Below are 22,117 nucleotides of genomic sequence, written 5' to 3'. Positions count from 1 at the left end.
GCACCCCTTAAGGTGCTCAAAACCACATTCAAGAAGTAATTTTTCTGAATATTTAAAAAAAAATGAACATTAACTTTTTTTCACAAAAAAAATACTTCAGGTTCAATTTTTTTTATTTTACCAAGGGTAACAGGAGAAATTGGACTGCAAAAGTTATTGTGCAGTTTGTCCTGAGTACGCTGTTAGCTGATATGTGGGGGAACCACTGTTTCGGCGCATGGCAGAGCTCAGAAGGGAAGGAGCACCGTTTGACTTTTTCAATGCAAAATTAGCTGGAATTCAGATCGGACACCATGTCACATTTGGAGAGCCCCTGATGTACCTAAACAGTGGAAACCCCCCACAAGTGACCCCATTTTGGAAACTAGACCCCCCAAGGAACTTATCTCGATGTGTGGTGAGAACTTTGAACCCACAAGGGCTTCACAGAAGTTTATGACGTACAGCGCTACAATTAAAAAATCATATTTTTTGCACAAATATGATCTTTTCACCCCCAATTTTTATTTTCCCAAGGGTAACAGGACCCTAAAAGTTATTGTACAATTTGTCCTGAGTACGCTGATACCCCATATGTAGGTGTAAACGACTATTTGGGCGCATGGCAGAGCTCAGAAGGGAAGCAGCGCCATTTGACTTTTTTGGCTGGAATTGAGATCGGACACCATGTTGCGATTGGAAAACCCCTGATGTACCAAAACAGTGGAAACCCCCCACAAATGACACCATTTTGGAAACTAGACCCCCCAAGGAACTTATCTAGATGTGTGGTGAGCACTTTAAAGCCCCCAGTTCTTCACAGAAGTTTATAACGCCCGGGCGTGACAATAAAAAAATCGTATTTTTTCCACAAACATGATCTTTTAGTCACCAATTTTTTTATTTTCCCAAGGGTACCAGGAGAAATTGGACTCCAAAAGTTGTTGTCCAATTTGTCCTGAGTATGCTGATACCCCATATGTGTGAGAAAACTACTGTATGGGCACACGTCAGGGCTTGGAAGGGAAGTAGTGACGTTTTGGAATGCAGACTTTGATGGAATGGTCTGCGGGTGTCATGTTGCCTTTGGAGAGCACCTAATGTACCTAAACAGTAGAAATCCCCCACAAATGACCCCATTTTGGAAACTAGACCCCCTAAGGAACTTATCTAGATGTGTGGTGAGCACTTTGAACCCCCAAGTGCTTCACAGAAGTTTATAACGCCCGGGGGTGAAAATAAAAAAATCATGTTTTTCCACAAAATGATATTTTTGCCCCCAATTTTTTTTATTTTCCTAAGGGTAACAGGAGAAATTGGACCCCAGAAGTTGTTTTGCAATTTGTCCTGAGTAGGCTGATACCCCATATGTGGGGGTAAACCACTGTTTGGGTGCATGGCAGAGCTTGGAAGGGAAGGAGCACCATTTGACTTTTTCAACGCAGAATTGGCTGGAATTGAGATCAGACGCCATGTTGCATTTTGAGAGCGCCTGATGTGCCCAAACAGTGGAAACTCCCCCATTATAACTCCAACCCTAACCCCAACACACCCCTAACCCTAATCTCAGCCCTAACTCTAGCCCTAACCCTAGCCCTAACCCTAATGGGAAAATGGAAATAAATACATTTTCTTTTAATTTTATCATTTTTCTCTAACTAAGGGGGTGATAACGGAGGGTTTGATTTACTATTTATAGCGGTTTTTACGTTTGGCAGCTGTGGCACGCTAAAAGACGCTTTTTATTGTAAAAATAGTTTTTGCATCACCACATATTGAGAGCTATAATTTTTTCATATTTTGACCCACTGAGTCATGTGAGGTCTTATTTTTTGCAGGACGAGTTGACATTTTTATTGGTGTCATTTTCGGGCACGTGACATCTTTTGATCGCTTTCTATTCCGCTTTTTGGGACGCAGAATGAACAAAAACCAGCGTTTCATGAAGTTCTTTTGGGGGGTCCGTTTACACCGTTCTGCCTGCGGTAAAATTGATAAAACGCTTTTATTCTTCTGGTCAGTACGGTTACAGCGATACCTCATTTAGGTCTTTTTTTATGTTTTGGTGCTTTTATGCAGTGAAAACTATTTTATATAAAAAATAATTATTTTTGCATCGCTTTATTCTGTGAGCTATAACTTTTTTATTTTTTGCTGATGATGCTGTATGGTGGCTCATTTTTTGCGGGACAAGATGACGTTTTCAGCGGTACCATGGATATTTATATGCGTCTTTTTGATCGCGCGTTATTGCACTTTTTGTTCGGCGATATGATAATAAATCATTATTTTTTGCATCGTTTTTTATTTTTATTTTTTAAGGGGTTCACTAAAGGGGTTAACTAGTGGGACAGTTTTATAGGGCGGGTCGTTACGGACGTGGCGATACCAAATATGTGTACTTTTGTTTTTTTTATTTCTAAAAAATGAATTTATTTGGGAATATTTTTTTTTTAATTTATTTAGCGATTTTTTAAAAATTATTATAAATTTTTTTTTTTTTTTAACTTTATTACATTGTCCCGGGGGACATAACTGTCATGTGACAGATTGCTGATCTGTCACATCACAGATCACTGTGACAGATCAGCGATCTGTCACAGGCACTGCAAAAGGCTTCCTCGTGCCTGCGCTTTGCAGGCACTGAGGAAGCCAGCTCCCCCGAAGGTCCCCGTCGCCATCTTGGATCCGGGGACCTGCAGGGATGGAGCCCCCCGCAGCAGCGCTGCACATTGCGCTGCTGTGGGGGGCTCAGGGAAGCACGGAGGGAGCCCCCTCCCTGCCGATGCTTCCCTTTAACCCCCGGTACACCACAATCATGTTTGATCACGGTGTGCAAGGGGTTAACGTGTCGGGGCAGTCCGTGACTGCCCCTGACACATTGTGCCGGGTGTCAGCTGTGATAATCAGCTGACACCCGGCCGCGATCAGCGGCGCTAACCACGTGGGCGCCGCTGATCGCTATGACATAATATTCCGTCCATGGGAAATAGGTCCAGGGTCACATGGACGGAATATTACGTCCATTGTAGGAAAGGGGTTAATTGTTTTAAAAGGCACGTTACCTTATATAGTTATTTTTATATGTTGCATTTTCCATAAAATAACTATTCTACAGCATATTTTCTTGAAACTCTGGATTGCTGCTCTTCCTTTGTTATTCCACCTTAAAATGTATTAGCTTGTCATGTACTTGATGAATCTTACTTACTTACCATTAATGGGATTTTACAGAGCCCATGACAGCACCTCCTGAGAGAGGGTATCGGTCCACCTGGACAGGAAACCTACTGAATAAAAAGGTGGTACCTCTCCTCCGCATCAGTTTGGTTTCAGAGCACGAGAGGACCTCCAGACAGTTAGTAACACAACAGTCACCAAATACATTTTTCTTAACACCCTTAATAGTGCACATCACAAGTGACAAAGCGGGGTAGGGAATATAAGGGTGCTGTCATGGGCTCTGTAAAATCCTGTTACCGGTACGTAACTAAGATTTTTTCCCTTCTCCCATTACAGCACCACCTGAGAGATTTAAAAAGATCATAGCACCATAGGGAGGGATCTCCACTTGCAATTCATTTCTCCCAAAGGATAGGTCAACAGAGGAGGACAGTTTGAGGTAATAGTGTCTATAGAAGGTGGAAGGGGAAGACCATGTGGCTGCCTTACACAGAGCCACCATCAGAGCATTACTGCCATGACTGGCATATGGGGCCCAATGACCAGAGGGGGCCCGCATTGGGCTCCGTCTCTTCTGTTCATTAGGTCCCAGCAGCAGGCTTCTGCCGGTGCAGGGCCCGCTTGGACCCACATGGCAATAGTAAAAAGCTTCCAGCCAATTGGAGGCTGGCAGCTGACTTCAGCGTGCACATCGCCGGCGTATGACGTCATTGTCATTCGCTGGCGAGTGCGTGCAGAAATGCCTGGGGTGGACGTTGGCGCTGGACTGCGGCCAGCCGGGCCAAGTAAGGAGAAAGTGTTTGTTTTTTTTTTTCATTCAAAGTGGCAAGCCTGGGGCAGGATGTGGAGACACGGGGCAGCATGTAGAGACACGGGGCAGCCTGTAGAGACAGATGGGGCAGAATGTGGAGACAGATGGGGCAGCATGTGGAGACAGATAAGGCAGGATGTGGAGACCTGGGGAAGCATGTGGAGACATGAGGGTCAGCATGTGGAGACAGATGGGGCAGCATGTGGAGACAGATGGGGCAGGCTCATGGGGCAGGATGTGGAGACAAATGGGGCAGGATCATGGGGCAGGATGGAGACGATGGAGACAGATGGTTCAGCATCTTGGGACAGATGGGTCAGAATCTTGGGACAGATGGGTCAGATCATATGGGGGTAGAATGGATACTCATGAGGGTAGGATCAGAGACTATATGGCTGGAGCCAGGAATGAGATAAACGGGGCCAGGATGGGGGATATTATTACCATAGGGGCTAATTAAGGGATATTATTACTGAAGTGATGTATTTTTTTTTTGAGGATACTGTTTTAAATGGGTGAGCGGTCCTGTTACTCTGCAGAGCGACACTATGTCGCCTTTCTTTCTTCATGTGGTGTAGTGCAGAAGTTGGGAAAAAATTAAGTAATGTGTTCTGCAAGCGGTGCTCTAGATAACTGTGTTATTTCCTGCAGAGATGAGCCCTGGCTGAAAGAAGTGATGGCGGTCTGTGCTGGATGAAATATGAAAAGCAAAGATGAAGGACTTCACCTAGAGACGTCACTGTTACCTGTACTCTGACAGTATACATATTATATACAGAGTTCCTGTCTACAATGTCACCAGTGATCACTGTATTACCTTTACACTCACACTATATACAGAGCTCCTGTGTATAATGTCACTGGTGATCACTGTGTTACCCTGTACACAGACACTGTATACTAAGTACAGATTTCCTGTGTATAATGGCACTTATGGTAATAATATTGTGTTTTTTTTATTAATGATCAGTATTGTAGTATTCAGTCACCATGTGGTGGTAGTATGTGGTCTGGTCATGGTGTGATGGTATTTGTTCCTTGCATGTGGTATTATTGGTCACCATGTGGTGGTAATATGTGATCTTGACATGGTGCTGTGGTATTTGTCCCTTTTGATGCGATATTATTGGTTATTTTAACAATTGAAAAATAATTAAAAAAATACCTAAAATGTATTGGATATTTTAACAAATGTTTAATAGGTTAGAGTAGAGTAGGGCCCGACCAGAGGAGTCTACCTTGTTGTGGTGGCAGGTTAAAAAAAATCTTTTGGCCAAAACAAAAGCTGCTGCCTATATGTGTGATCTGGTGATGGGAACTGTTAATGTGTGATTGGTGAGAAGTGGAGTTTTCCAAGAGAGCGGTGGGACTGTGGACAGTTTGAGGGGTGGAGCCCGGGCTGCGTTGCAAGGGGGTCCTGAAAATTTTGCCATTATGAGGCCCTGAAATTCCTCGTGGCAGCCCTGGCCTTACATATCTTGTCAATGGATACCTCTGCTCTCTCAGCCCAGGAGGTTGCCATAGCCCTGGTGGAATGGGCTTTCAATGGGCATTCAGATTTCCAGGAACCGGTCTATTACTAGAGGTGTAAGCTAAGCTAATGACATCCCTTATCCATCTACTTGTGGTCCCCCTTGTAACACTACACCCCTTCCTGATTCTATGGAACGACACAAATAAGTCCTCATCCTTCCTCTATTGCCTAGTTCTGTCTAAGTACTGCATCAGGGCCCTCCTGACATCTAATGTGTGAAGTTTGCATTCTTCTGCAGTCTTTTGTTCACTGTAGAAGTAGGGAATAACTACCTCTTACTCCTATGAAACCTTGAGGTCACTTTGGGGAGATACGCTGGGTCTGGCCTCAACACTACTTTATCCTCTAATACCTGGATAAAAGGATGATTAATAGATAAGGCTTGCAGATCACTAACCCTGTGGGCCGATGTCAGGGCCACTAGAATTACTGTTTTCAGTGCTAGTATCTTATCTGGCACCACATGTATGGGTTCAAAGGGCGATCCTGTTAAGGTTTCCAGGACTAAATTTAAATTCCATGGAAGCAATATTTGGAGTTGGAATAGGCCTAGCCCTCTGGCAACCTTTAATGAACGTAGCCACCCATCTATCCGCCACCAGGTTATAGTTGTATAGGGCCCCTAAGGCGGATACCTGCACCTTAAGGGTGCTGGTGGCCAGGCCCATCTCCATAGCCCGCTGAAGAAAATTTAAAATATCTCTGACTGGAACTGTACCCCCAACAGACTGTCCTGAGAAAGCCAAAAACTTAGCCCATATCCTGCCATAAATCCTAGTTGTTAAAGGCTTCCTAGTCTGCATCAGAGTAGCTACCAAGGCCAGAGAGAACCCCCTCTGTTAGCAGCACCCTCTCAAAATCCAGGCAGTCAAATGTAGACCTAAGTTCCGAGGATTTGACACTGGGCCCTGCCTAAGGAGACCTGGAACATCTGGGAGAATCCAGGGTCTCTTGGGCCAAAACGAGCAATGAGGATGATGTGGCGGCACTGCGGTCTGGCCGCCACAATGGTATCGCTTTCCTAACCGGTGGTGGTATTATGTCTGGAAGTAAATGGAGCTCCCTTCACTAAGTAAGCCACACATCCACACACAAGCCCATCCCTGACCAGAAGGGGGAGCACAAGCCCCTAGTTTGTAGGGTGACTTCTGGCTGGGGGGCGTAAGAGAGAGAGGGGAGAGAGTAGTGTGAGGAAGGGAAGGGAAGCAGGAACCCATGGAGTTTCCAGAATTGGAGCTATGGAAGGCTCATCCTAGGATTACGACAAGAGCAGGATACCAGAGTCCCTGGCTACCAGGGATTGCAAATCCTGAGAGCAGAATCTGGAGACCGGGGGACTGCAGGTTCTCTGGCCACCTCTGCAGCACTAAAAGCACCACATTACAGAGGGCTCAGAGCTGGAACTGAGAGAACAGCATGCAAAGAGCTCGCAATGTGTTCTGGCTTTAGCTGCTATAGAACAGACAAGCAAGGAGTACAGATCAGCTCATAAGCTGTTGAATCTCCAAACAGATGGGTACAGAAAGGAAGGCTTATTCTACCCACTTAGTGGAGTGGACTCCAGTTGCTTCCAGGCTAGCCGGAACCTGGACCTGGTGACTAGAATCCCTGGATTCAACCTGCACCCATCATCAGTAAAGATAAAGACTGAATTCCTTCGCCTCCTTGCTTCTTTATGCTGCACTGCTCACTACAACCCCTATCATCCCCCCAGGGTCATGCTCCTGCTGAGGGGAGTGATCCATCTTGCTGCATTACCATCTATCCCCTGGGGACCCCACTTACAGCACTGGCCATCCCTGGCCAGACACCTCAGCCGGTGTCATGATAAAATCATAAACTATTATGTGCTGTAAATTCTCCCCTTTCACTTGTCCGGCCAGGGCCACGGGGCTGGGCAATCACGACTGTGACTGTGATATGCCTGATAGACTGCCTGCCTGACTACCGAGTGCCCCCGGCCCACACGATCGCAACAATGACATCTGCTCCTTCCTTCCGAACTGCCAGGATCAACATTAATGGGGGAAATGCATAAGCCAGTTGGAAATCCCAAGGGATCTGCAGTGCATCTACCGTGTATGGACTTTGTCTTGGGTTCAGGGAACAGAAGATCTCTGTCTTCCTGTTCTTTCTGTTGACAAATAAGTCTATCTCTGGTTGCCCTCAAAGTTTCACAATCTGTTGAAAGACAGATGGATCCAGTTCCCATTCTCCCTGTTTTAAGATTGTTCGGCTGAGGAAATCTGCTTCCTCGTTCTCCTTCCCCTTTATGTGTAGGGCCGATATCTGCAGCTGATGTTCCTGCATAACCTGGAGAATTTCCCGAGCTAACCGTATTAGGGGCCGAGAGCTTGTACTCCCCTGGTAATTGATATAGGCTACAGATGTTCGATTGTCCAACATTATTCGAACGTGGCTCCCTTCCAAATGAGGAAGGAAAATTATTGCTGCATTCTTGATTGCTAGCAGTTCCCTGTATTTTGAGGAACGACCTGTTTCTGCCTCTGCCCAGATTCCCTGAATTATATGGTCCCTGAGATGCGAGCCCCATCCTTCCGCGCTTGCGTCTGTCACTATTACATCCGATATTTGGAGGGACCATGGCATGCCTTGCTATAGATTTCCTGGATCCAGTCACCAGGTCATGGAGTCTACTGCTTCCTGGGAGAGCATAATCTTTCCCTCTAAGCTTCCCACAAGCTTTCTTTCCCGCTCTAGGACATCCTGCTGAAAGGCCATGAAATGATATTGGGCCCACTGCACTGATGGAATGCATGATGTCATTGATCTTAGAAGGGACATGGCTTTCCTCAGAGACATGATCGGGTTGTCCAATACCACTGACACTAGGGCAATAATCCTGTCTTTCTTTTCCTCTGGTACGAGACAGACCAGCTTTTCTGAGTCCAAAATAAGCCCTAAGAAGGATTGAACGTTCAGGGGCTGCAGCGTCGACTTTTCAATATTTATCATCCAACCTAGCTTGGACATAGTGGCTCGAATGTGATTTAGCTGAGAACTGCATTCGTGTTCTGTTCTGTTGATCACTAAAAAATTGTCCAGATAAGGCACTACTAACCCGTTCTTTTCCCGTAAATGCGTCGTCACCTTTAGAACAATCTTTGTGAAGATTCTCGGGGCCATGGACAGACCAAAGGGCAGAGCACTGTAACGGGAAATGTCTGACATGTCCATTTACATATACCGCTACCATTAGGAATTGCTGGTCTTCCTGATGAATGGGGACATGGTGATATGCGTCCTTTAAATCCAAGACTATCATATAACAGCCCAGGAACAAGATCTTTATCGCTGTTTTTATTTACTCCATTTTGGTCTGTAGACCAGGAACTTGTTGAGGTCTTTCAGACTGATAATAGTCTGAATGACTGGTCAGGCTTTCTTATCAGAATCAGGGGGGAATAAAATCCCCTCCCCTGCTGCTGAACAGGCTCCTCCACCAGCACCCTCTTTTGAAGTAGGAGCAACACTTCTGCATCCAGGGTCTGTTGTTCTTTCCAGGATCTGGGGGCGAGATCCTGATGCTGTGCCTGGGGGGTGGATGTAAACTCTAGTCTCAGACCTGATCTTATTATATTAGGCACTCAGGCATTGGCCGAGATTTCCTCCCAGGCAGTTTGGAAGTTGGACAGCCTTCCTCCTACCTGTGACTGCCCATCTCTTGGAGTATTTTCGGGTCATCATCGAGGAATCCCCAAACATGAAACCCTTGCTCTACTGTTTGTTATCCCTCCAGTCGCCCTGTTCCTTGGCGGGCCTACTCTTGATATACCTTCTCCTGCGAAAGGAACTTTTAAACTGAGGATGGGGCACACTAGGGAAACCTTTTTTCTTGCCTGCTGCCTTATCTAGAATATCGTCCAGAACTTGACCAAAAAGATATTTCCCCTCACACGGGATAGAGCATAGCCTAGTCTTGGACTGAGCATCCCCCGTCCAGCTTCTGAGCCATAGGGCTCTACGGGCAGCATTAGAGAAGTTTGCTGATCTTGCTGCTAACCTAACAGAGTCGGCCGAGGCGTCGGCTAAAAAGGAAGCTGCTCCTCTCAACATCTCCATCACTGTCATCTCCCCGAATCCCATCTACCCACCTCCATCAATTACTTCTCCCCCACATCCATCATTGTCCTCTACCCCACCAATGTCCTCTCCCCCACCTTCAACATTGTCCTCTCCCCCACCACCCCCATCATTGCCCTCTTCCCCATATCCCTCCCATTGTATTGTTAGCAAAACAAACACCACCACTACCACCACTCACCTCTCCACATGTTCACCTGCGGCAGCATTGTCTCCTGCAACTTTCTTTCTGAAACAGGTGCATGTTGCTTGCTGACATCATGCAGCCTACGTGCCTGTGTCAGACAGAAAGTGGCGGGCAGGAATCAGAGGACAAATCCCTGCACCTCCGCTCTGCTGATATCTCCTCTTGCAGGCAGCGGAGCTGCAGGATTGCTCCCTACCCTCCGCATATGAGGGCAATCTGGCCATGGGCCCCCGGAAGCCTCAACCTCCGAGAAACAGGACAGATTAGCCTCATTATTAACTGCCCTACAAGGTGTGAAATAAATGGTTAATTTCTGTCTCCTAAACTGAATTAAATACAAGAAGATACTGTTATGGAAGAATGAACTATGTTCTCAGTTATCATCTGTCTGTGTGTGGATATTTTTATGGCCTGATGGTTTTCCCTTCAATTCCCAGAAATTGTCAAGGACATATTGTTGTTTCCAAATTCTATGATGTTAGGGTTGCGGATCGCACTGAATATAAAATATATATAAGTGCGATCGCGACCCGGGGCCCACTGTGCAGAGATGGTATACTGCTGCTATACAACAACAGACAGCGTGTAGCAAGATGCTCACTGGACACCGGCGGGTAACCACTGACCCAGTGTGATAGGAAGCTGGCTCTGTTACTGCAGAACCGATGCCGTAGCCTTTTAAACCTCACAGGCTACGGCTAGAGGAGCGCTAGCATGTGGTCACGGGACACTGCGCTTGCGGTCGCCACTAACCAGCCTGAGCTTAGTGCTGGAAAGCACACAATCTGTGCACGGCGCCGTACAGACGGATGATGCGAAACATGCGGTAGTGATGCCTGTGCTGACTGGCGCACACTGGCGCTAATGGATAAGAGAGCTGACTGCATTGTGGCGCTAAGCAGTACCAGTACTGAGTGTTGACTCTAACTCTGTGACCGTAACTCATACACAACCGAGGGAGGGGAGTCATAATGAGTCATTCATCAGTCTCATACATCCATCATCACACACACCACTATAACCAAGGGAATTACTCTCTATCATAGCGCATGGCGGTGCGGCCATGTGAGGCTTTCAAAACCACCTTCTGGGACCTTCCTGATGGTCCAATCAGAGCAGGAGCAGGACCTGAGCATGTGACCTCCGATCTCCAATGAGAGATCGTCCCATGGGCCTGCTCAGTGGACCGAAAGGAGGACTTCGTCCATGGAGTAGCTCCCTGCTGACCAGCATGCGTTGCTATAGCTGGACCAGAGGTGGCAGCAGCAACCAAACCCACAGTGCTAGTCTGAGCAGAGCGCCAGGATCGACGAGTCTGCTGTGAGCAGCCTCCTCTGCGGCCGGAGAGGAATGGGAGACCGCCAAAGGCAAGGCTCGGGATTCCTGTTGTGCAGCGACAGGAACCTGATGCCTAACATATGATGATATAGTATTGTAAGAGGAGGGCAGGATGGTAGTCGCAGCCGAGGACACTGGGGCTCTGGTGTCCTGACCTCATCCCACAGGAATATCTTCAACATCTACCGGTCTACCTGTTCTGGTTGCTGGTCCACGGTCAGGAATTCCACTGCGGTGCGACCCAGCTTCTGGACAGTCGGTAATACACAGCCATGTAGCAGTACCGAAGCATAATAGGATATTTACATTAATAGCATCTTTACATGAGAACTCTTAAAGGGGAGGAGGCATTAAAGGGGTATTCAATTCCCATCCCCTACAGTATAACCACCCAAAATTCTGCGGATTCAGCCCAAATTCTCTTGAGAACTTCAATTCTTGAACCAGGTCACTCTGACATATGGAAAGTTCCCCCATATTCTGTAATTTATCTTGTATCCCAGGATGTGTTTTGACAACTCATTCTATAACTAATACATTTTTGCATCCCCGGTCATGGCATGATGGACATTAAATTACTTGTATTAAAAGGTAACGTCAAGTCTCAGAAAGACAGAAGAGTCTGAGAGTATAAATTTATGACAACTTTTGACACACTCAGTGCAGAAATGAATGTGTCGCATGGATTTATGTCTTTTTACATCAATTAAGGAATTTGCCCTTTAGAACTTCTGGGGTCATCACAACAAAGAACCAGACCCCAATCAGAGGGCAATAAAACTTTCACATTCCTTATCTATGAACTGTTCCAATATTTATGTTATCCCTCTCCCATAATGAGTGGTTCACTGAAGTCTGTTATGCTCGATGTTGGGCTTTGCATATGGCTCCAAGATCTCTGCTGCCTGCTCTCGGTCTCCTGACTGCCTGCAATCTTCAGGACCTCTGCTACCTGTTCCACGTCTCCTGTCCGCCTGCGGTACCTCTGCATCCTGTTTCCAGCGTGACTTACCTGCCTGCTGCAACTCTCCCAGTTAGCCTAACATATGGATTTAGAAAGTGAAGCATTACATTATACTTACTTTTGCCTTAGATCTGGAAAAAGATTTAGCAAAAATGTGTTGTGGTAGGTGTGAAGATAATATTCTTGGAGACTCCATTGTTTTAATGGTTTCATCAGATCCAACTGTTTCATACCATGGTGATCTCATGTAGATAGGCACAACGTTGCTTTTTTCAACATCTCCTTTGTGTTTAATTAAATTTAAGATTTCAATCATCCAGTTAGTACCTACAAGAAGTAATAGTTACACATTTTGTTATAATTTTTTTACTTGGGCAAAATATTTATTACCTCAAATTTTGAGAGGTACTGGCTGACTGTACTTGGATTTAAAGGGAAGATATATTAAGAAATTGAATTTTTAAACCACCTTTTTGTGCTTAAGGTATTTTGTAAACAGTTTTGGCAATGTTTTTTAATATATCACAGTCTGTATTAAATATTAAAAATATAAAATTAGCAATGTAGCAGTTTTCACACTGGCCACCAAGGCTTTATTAGACTCCAGGGTTATTTTCTGTTGTTATTTCTGTTGTTTCAGGAAATTGACATGGACTTTAGCAGCAATGAGCAGACTCTGACCCTATCTTTTATATTGAAGCATCTATTAAGAGTGTGCAAAAGTCATTCTGAAAAGAGATGAAGCAGAGTCAGCTGTGACATCAGCTAGTGTGAATGCTGAATTAGGTGCACCCAATCAATGGTATCCTACCTTTGATAATAATGAGCCTGCTGAAAACTCATCCTGAAAGGAGAGGAAATATGAGTAAGAAATAGCCACAGTGGCTAGTGTGAAAAGAAAGATTGTAAATGAAAAATAAACATTGCCAAATAAAAAAAAAATACTTGGAACACAAAAACCCGATTTTAGAAATTGCTCATTTTCTAAATCTAACTTCCTTTGAAAGACAAATACGTCTTGATGCATATGGTAGAGAGGAAGTTTGCAGTAGCTCAACTTGAAGCTTGTATGTCCCAAAGCAAAATCTCTATCAGGACTCATTACAACCCTTCTAGAACCAGATGATTTTTTTTTTGTCTACTTTCATTTCTTTCCTCCATTTTTATTTCTCTGACTTTTTTAAAATTTTTATACTATTGGAGAAAATAGTGATTTAAACATTTATTTTCAATTTGTCTTGATGACTTTTAAATGCCACAATCATGCTTGACCATGGCATTTGAGAGGTTAACTGATGTGATCAATGTTAGCCCTGATAGTGTGAATTACATGGAGTATGTGCAGCTGTGGAGACCTTTCCATACAATGATAGTGTGACACCCCAGAGTCTAGTTGTCAGAGTGACATTGCCTCCCTCTAAGAGGTGATGTCATGCTTGGAGGCAGAAAGAGGGCCCCATGCCAGGTATCATAGATTAAATCACAATTCCTGCTACAGGTCAGAAAAGGGAGTTGCCTTATAAATTCTGGCCAGCAGAGGGGGTTGGTGAGTCAGCTAGAAATCAGCTGAGGGAGTTGTCATGGAAACGAGAGCAGCTTTGAGCTGAGAGAGAAATGACAAGACAGTTAAACGTGAGGTAAAAAAGATCTTTCTGGAAGATCCAGTCAGTTAGAGACGGAGAGCTGATCTGACAGGAGGGGAAGGACGATAGCAGAGAGAAGGGGCTTTGGGGAATCTAAAACTGCATATAGCAGACCCCAGAGTGAAGCGCTAATAGAGAGAAAGGGACACCAGAGTCCTGGGTGGGCAGGAGCTGTATGTCCTGCCACCGAATTTGAAAGTACAGGGGACTGTAAGTTCCTGGGTGACGTTGAACACCTGAAGGCACGGCAGCAGATAAGGAGCCCGGGGCCGACGGTGAAAAGGACGGTACCCGTGGAATAGGCTCATGCTGACAGCTGTACAGGTTAGTGAAATCATCACACAAATAGAGGGTCTCGGCTTAGTTACAAACAGCAGAGACCCACACACAAAGCGCAGAAGGAAGGTCCTAAACCCCCACCTGGCAGGGTGGATCCCCTGAATGCCTCCAGGTGAGCCGGACTCATTCCATCACCTGTATGTGGTACTCCGGATTGCAACCAATTACCAGTAAAAGGTAAAGAAACTGCACCTCTCTGTGTCCTTCTCTCATTTCTGTGCACCCCAATGTTCACAGCCATCTTAACTATTGATCAAACATCTTTGCCCTGGGACAATTGCTCTACCTGTGGAGAGCTATTTTCACCTCAGCTGTGACACACCAACAGTCTCAGGGGAACAACACCACAGCGCTGGTCACCGCTGACCAGAATACCACTGGTGGTGTCACATATTTAACCATCTATAAAGTCTATCTTCATTTTTACCACATCTAACAACATCTCAGACAACTTTTCCCCTTTCCCTATTTTATTATTTAACCCCTTCACCCCAAGGGTGGTTTGCACGTTCATGACCGGGCCAATTTTTACAATACTGACCACTGTACCTTTATGAGGTCATAACTCTGGAACGCTTCCATTGATCCCGGTGATTCTGACATTGTTTTCTCGTGACATATTGTACTTCATGTTAGTGGTAAAATTTCATTCAAATAACTTGCGTTTATTTGTGAAAAAAATGGAAATTTGGCAAAAATTTTGAAAATTTCGCAATTTTCCAACTTTGAATTTTTATGCCCTTAAATCACAGAGATACGGCACACAAAAAACTTGATAAGTAACATTTCCCACATGTTTACTTTACATCAGCACAACTTTGGAACCAAAATTTTTTTTTGTTAGGAAGTTATAAGGGTTAAAAGTTGACCAGCGATTTCTCATTTTTACAACACCATTTTATTTTTAGGACCACATCACATTTGAAGCCACTTTGAGGGGTCTATATGATAGAAAATACCCAAAAGTGACACCATTCTAAAAACTGAACCCCTTAAGGTGCTCAAAACCACATTCAAGAAGTTTATTAACCCATTAGGTGCGTCACAGGAATTTTTTTGAATATTTAAAAAGAAATGAACATCTAACTTTTTTTCACAAAAAAAATACTTCAGGTTCAATTTTTTTTATTTTACCAAGGGTAACAGGAGAAATTGGACTGCAAAAGTTATTGTGCAATTTGTCCTGAGTACACTGATACCTGATTTGTGGGGGGGAACGACTGTTTCGGCGCATGGCAGAGCTCAGAATGGAAGGAGCGCCGTTTGACTTTTTCAATGCAAAATTGGCTGGAATTCAGATCGGACGCCATGTCACGTTTGGAGAGTCCCTGATGTACCTAAACAGTGGAAACCCCCTACAAGTGACCCCATTTTGGAAACTAGACCCCCCAAGGAACTTATCTAGATATGTGGTGAGAACTTTGAACCCACAAGGGCTTTACAGAAGTTTATAACGTACAGCGGTACAATTAAAAAATCATATTTTTTCCACAAAAATGATCTTTTCACCCCCAATTTTTATTTTCCCAAGGGTAACAGGACCCTAAAAGTTATTGTGCAATTTGTCCTGAGTACGCTGATACCCCACATGTGGGGGTAAACCACTATTTGGGCGCATGGCAGAGCTCGGAAGGGAAGCAGTGCCATTTGACGTTTTTGGCTGGAATTGAGATCGGACACCATGTCGCGTTTGGAAAACCCCTGATGTACCAAAACAGTGGAAACCCCGCACAAATGACACCATTTTGGAAACTAGACCCCCTAAGGAACTTATCTAGATGTGTGGTGAGAACTTTGAACCCCCATGGGCTTCACAGAAGTTTATATCATAAAGCCATACAATTAAAAAATCATATTTTTTCCACAAAAATGATCTTTTCACCCCCAATTCTTATTTTTCCAAGGGTAACAGGACCCTAAAAGTTATTGTGCAATTTGTCCTGAGTACGCTGATACCCCACATGTGGGGGTAAACCACTATTTGGGCGCATGGCAGAGCTCGGAAGGGAAGCAGCGCCATTTGACGTTTTTGGCTGGAATTGAGATCGGACACCATGTCGCGTTTGGAAAACCCCTGATGTACCAAAACAGTGGAAATCCCCCACAAATGACACCATTTTGGAAACTAGACCCCCTAAGGAACTTATCTAGATGTGTGGTGAGAACTTTGAACCCCCATGGGCTTCACAGAAGTTTATAACATAAAGCCATACAATTAAAAAATCATATTTTTTCCACAAAAATGATCTTTTCACCCTCAATTCTTTTTTTTCCAAGGGTAACAAGACCGTAAAAGTTATTGTGCAATTTGTTCTGAGTATGCTGATACCCCACATGTGGGGGTAAACCACTATTTGGGCGCATGGCAGAGCTCGGAAGGGAAGCAGCGCCATTTGACGTTTTTGGCTGGAATTGAGATCGGACACCATGTCGCGTTTGGAAAACTCCTGATGTACCAAAACAGTGGAAACCCCCCACAAATGACACCATTTTGGAAACTAGACCCCCTAAGGAACTTATCTAGATGTGTGGTGAGCACTTTGAACCCCCCAGTGCTTCACAGAAGTTTATAATGCCCGGGCGTGAAAATAATTAATTCGTATTTTTTCCACAAACATGATCTTTTAGTCACCATTTTTTTATTTTCCCAAGGGTACCAGGAGAAATTGGACCCCAAAAGTTGTTGTCCAATTTGTCCTGAGTATGCTGATACCCCATATGTGGGAAAAAACTACTGTATGGGCACACGTCGGGGCTCGGAAGGGAAGTAGTGACGTTTTGGAATGCAGACTTTGATGGAATGGTCTGCGGGTGTCATGTTGCCTTTGGAGAACCCCTAATGTACCTAAACAGTGGAAACCCCCCACAAATGACACCATTTTGTAAACTAGACCCACTAAGGAACTTATCTAGATGTGTGGTGAGCACTTTGAACCCCCCAGTGCTTCACAGAAGTTTATAACGCCCGGGCGTGAAAATAAAAAATTCGTATTTTTTCCACAAACATGATCTTTTAGTCACCATTTTTTATTTTCCCAAGGGTACCAGGAGAAATTGGACCCCAAAAGTTGTTGTCCAATTTGTCCTGAGTATGCTGATACCCCATATGTGGGAGAAAACTACTGTATGGGCACACGTCGGGGCTCGGAAGGGAAGTAGTGACGTTTTGGAATGCAGACTTTGATGGAATGGTCTGCGGGTGTCATGTTGCCTTTGGAGAGCCCCTAATGTACCTAAACAGTGGAAACCCCCCACAAATGATCCCATTTTGAAAACTAGACCCACTAAGGAACTTATCTAGATGTGAGGTGAGCACTTTGAACCCCCAAGGGCTTCACTGAAGTTTATAATGCCAGGGCATGAAAATAAAAAAATCGTATCTTTTCCAGAAACATGATCAATTAGTCCCCAATTTTTTCATTTTCCCAAGGGTAACAGGAGAAATTGGACCCCCAAAAGTTGTTGTCCAATTTGGCCTGAGTACGCTGACACCCCATATGTGGGAGAAAACTACTGTATGGACACACGTCGGGGCTCGGAAGGGAAGCAGTGACGTTTTGGAATGCAGACTTTGATGGAATGGTCTGCGGGTGTCATGTGCGTTTGGAGAGCCCCTGATGTACCTAAACTATTGAAACTCCCCACAAGTGACCCCATTTTGGACACTAGACCCCCCACGGAACTTATCTAGATGTGTGGTGAGCACTTTGAACCCCCAAGTGCTTCACAGAAGTTTATAACACTCGGACGTGAAAATAAAAAAATCATTTTTTTCCACAAAAATGATATTTTTGCCCCCAATTTTTTATTTTCCTAAGGGTAACAGGAGAAATTGGACCCCAAAAATTGTTTTGCAATTTGTCCTGAGTAGGCTGATACCCTACATGTGGGGGTAAAACACTGTTTGGGCGCATGGCAGAGCTTGGAAGGGAAGGAGCACCATTTGACTTTTTCAACTCAGAATTGGCTGGAATTGAGATCAGACGCCATGTTGCATTTGGAGAGCCCCTGATGTGCCCAAACAGTGGAAACCCCCAATTATAACTCCAACCCTAAACCCAACACACCCCTAACCCTAATCTGAGCCCTAACCCTAGCCCTAACCCTAGCCCTAACCCTAACCCTAACCCTAGCCCTAACCCTAGCCCTAACCCTAGCCCTAACCCTAAGGCTGGGTGCACACGCTGCGGATTTTGCTGCGGTTCTGCAGCGGTTTTGGCTGCTGCGGACCCCTATGGGAATCAAAAACCGCAGTGCAGACGGTGCGGAATTTTCCGCGCGGATTATCTGCGGTTTTCAATCCGCAGAAAGAATTGACATGTCAATTCTTTCTGCGGATTCTCCTGTGGTTTGCCATCTCCTCTATTGAGGAGATGAAAAACCGCAGGACAAAACCGCAGAGCAATCCGCAGGTAAAACCGCAGGTCTTTTGACCTGCGGTTTCACCTGCGGATTTTACAAAATCCGCGCGGATAAATCCGCACCTAATCCGCAGCGTGCGCACACAGCCTTACCCTAACGGGAAAATGGAGACAAATACTTTTTTTTTAGTTTTATTATTTTTCCCTAACTAAGGGGGTGATAACGGGGGGTTTGATTTACTATTTATGGCGGTTTTTATGTTTGGCGGCTGTCGCACGCTAAAAGACGCTTTTTATTGTAAAATAGTTTTTGCATCACCACATTTTGAGAGCTATAATTTTTCCGTATTTTGACCCACTGAGTCACGTGAGGTCTTATTTTTTGCGGGACGAGTTGACGTTTTTATTGGTACCATTTTCGGGCACGTGACATTTTTTGATCGCTTTTTATTCCTATTTTTGGGACGCAGAATGAACAAAACCCAGCGTTTCATGAATTTCTTTTGGGGGGGGTGCGTTTACACCGTTCTGCGTGTGGTAAAATTGATAAAGCGGTTTTATTCTTTGGGTCAGTATGGTTACAGCGATACCTCATTTAGGTCGTTTTTTTATGTTTTTGTCGGTTTTATGCAATGAAAACTATTTTATATAAAAAATAATTATTTTTGCATCGTTTTATTCTGTGAGCTATAACTTTTTTATTTTTTTGCTGATGATGCTGTGTGGCGGATCGTTTTTTGCGGGACAAGATGACGTTTTCAGCGGTACCATGGATATTTATATGCGTCTTTTTGATCGTGCGTTATTACACTTTTTGTTTGGCGGTATGATAATAAATCATTATTTTTTGCTTCGTTTTTTATTTTTATTTTTTAAGGGGTTCACTAAAAGGGTTAACTAATGGGACAGTTTTATAGGGCGGGTCATTACGGACGCGGCGATACCTAATATGTGTACTTTTATTGTTTTTTTTTTTATTATTTCCAAAAAATGGATTTATTGAGGGAATATAATTTATAATTTATTTGGCGATTTTTTTAAATTTATTTTTACATTTTTTTTTATTTTTTTTTAACTTTATTACATAGTCCCAGGTGGGACATCACTGTCCTGTGACAGATCGCTGATCTGTCACATCACAGATCACTGTGACAGATCAGCAATCTGTCACAGGCATTGAAGAAGACTTCCTCTTGCCTGCGCTTTGCAGGCACTGAGGAAGCCAGCTTCCTCAGGTCCCCGAAGGCCCCCGTCGCCATCTTGGATTCGGGGGCCTGGAGGATAGGAGCCCCCGGCAGCAGCGCTGCACATTGCGCTGCCGTGGGGGGCTCAGGGAAGCACGGAGGGAGCCCCCTCCCTGCCGATGCTTCCCTTTAACTCCCGGTACACCGCGATCATGTTTGATCGCGGTGTGCAAGGGGTTAACGTGTCGGGGGCGGTCCGTGACCGCCCCTGACACATAGTGCCGGGTGTCAGCTGTGATAATCAGCTGACACCTGGCCGCGATCAGCGGCGCTCACCACGTGGGCGCCGCTGATCGCGGTAGACGTACTATCCCGTCCACGGTCATATGGGCCCGGGTACCGTGGACGGGATAGTACGTCGGATGTCAGGAAGGGGTTAATGGACGCCCCAGGGCCACGGACCGGGTTGCCACCGCCGTGACACCATCCCCCATTGAAGTCGACGGGCCTGGTACCGAGTACCCCACAGCCCGGCCCGGTGGTCACGCGCACCTGGGCGCTCCAACTGACGTCACAAACAGGATTTAGTGAGCCTAGCAAAGCTGGGTAAAGTAGCCAGGCAAAGCTGGGTACTGTGCGCCATAGACTTTATTAAATTGTGTGCTAAAGACTTAACTGAGCTTTCAAATAATCGCCATAACTGCGTCACACAGTGCGTGCGAGCAGAGAGGGGCATGTCAGTGAAGCTGGAGCTGTGCTCTACTGTGAGCAAGTGAAAAACAGGAAGAAAATGCCCAACTCAGGTGAAGATTCAGTGGCGGTCGCAGCCGCAGCCTCAATAATGCAGCTATCAATGCCATATATACCAGGGACTGTACAACAAATCTTGGCCGGACTGAAGAACACTTTTGATACCCGCACTGCAACAGAGATAAAAATGAGATTCTTTGGGTGCAAACAGAGAGTGCAGGACAGTATACGGGACTATGCTCTTAATCTTCAGGAGGCACTACGGGCCGTAAAGCAGGTTGACCCTGAGAGCGTGCAAGATGAAGATAGATTACTAACGGAGCAGTTCATAGAGGGACTCCAGTCTAACAATCAAAGGACACAGCTGCACATAATGGCCCTACAAAATCCTGAATTGGACTTTGCACACTTTAAGGATAGAGCCATCTGAGTGCTGCGTGAACCGAATCCTAGCAGCGCAGAGCCCTCTAAGCATCCTGCAATTACATACCAGCAGGAGGCAGCATCCTTTCCAAAGACCCCTATTGAGACTGACAAGCCGTCTGTCACGGTTACGTGTGTCTGGACGCAGTGAGTACCGCAAGGCGAACCCATGTGACGCACGTGACCCTGGATACACCGCCTCCAGTGGGGTGAATTTAAATAATAAACACGTGCAGCTGGATACACCGCCTCCAACTGGCGAATTTAGACATTACACGTATGTACAAGTCTGGAAAGCCTGCCTCCAGTAAGGCGAATTTAAACAATAAGGGAAACCTGGGACACATTAACAATGGTGGGCCCTGCGATAGGGAATAGGGAAGTGGAGACCTCCTGAGCTCCCCTGAGTCAGTGTCCCTGCACTCCTAACGTTCCCTATGCCGGTTCCGCACCGGGCGCGCAACAGGAGCCTAAAAACCCTAGCTCGTCCTGACCTAAACCCTCACTAGAGAATTGGTCGGTGTGGAAACTAATCCCACCACTGCACTAAAACACACATGAGGAAAAATGACAATACAGGGGAAACACCACTTAGTTTTGCTCTGTTGCGTACGCTCCAAGCAACAGAGCCCACCACCTGTGTGCATCTTCTCCTCCACCCGGATCCATCCCAATAACTGGATCCTTCACCATAGTGCAGCCTTGGAGCAGAGTCCACGACCAATTGCAGAAGTCCAGTAACAGAGTCCCAAAGATGAGTTCAACTCCTGCCCAAAAAGTCAAGCATACTTGAGTCCAGCTCTCAGCAACCAAGTCCCGCATGCTGAGTGCAACTCTCTCCATAGTCGTCACTCCACCAAGCCATGCAAGCACTTCCTGCCAACACCATAAACTGTGACTCCACCACGCCATGCCAGCCCTTCTTGCAGACCACCTAGCTGCCACTTGTCCCCTCTGGCTGGGCTGCGCAGGACTCATGTTCAGCTCCTTCATTCATCCAGGCTTGTGAATGACTAACACACAATCAATATCACCAACAATCATTGTACACACCTGGCTCTCTTTTATAGATCCTAACACCTGATTTGTAATTAAGTGCACATTAAACCAAAGAAACTAAAGTGCACTACCACTCACCACCACCGGGGCAACTTAGAATGAATGACACCACGTGTAATAATTCTAATGGCCACCGGGGGCAATCACATCACTTTGGCACCTAGCCAAAGGAAAAAAAGTTCACTTATCCATTTAAACTGTCAAATCCACGCTGGATCATGACACCGTCCCAAGATGATGACTCTGCTGCAGACTTAC

General features: G+C 45.4%; 1 protein-coding gene across 1 annotated transcript in view; it reads right to left on the bottom strand.

Moving 5' to 3' along the window:
* The window catches only part of LOC141057898 (sulfotransferase 2B1-like), a 190,043-nt gene that overhangs the window by 73,295 nt on the left and 94,631 nt on the right, over positions 1-22,117 (bottom strand). Inside the window, exon 3 of the mRNA XM_073554311.1 lies at positions 12,219-12,427. Coding sequence (XP_073410412.1) covers positions 12,219-12,427 — 209 coding nt within the window. The remainder of the gene's footprint in view (positions 1-12,218; positions 12,428-22,117) is intronic.

This window comes from Dendrobates tinctorius, unplaced genomic scaffold (genome assembly GCF_039654945.1).
Source record: "Dendrobates tinctorius isolate UK_male_01 unplaced genomic scaffold, ASM3965494v1 ptg000001l, whole genome shotgun sequence".
Classification (NCBI taxonomy): Eukaryota; Metazoa; Chordata; class Amphibia; order Anura; family Dendrobatidae; genus Dendrobates; species Dendrobates tinctorius.
This window is presented reverse-complemented; position numbering and strand designations above follow the sequence as displayed.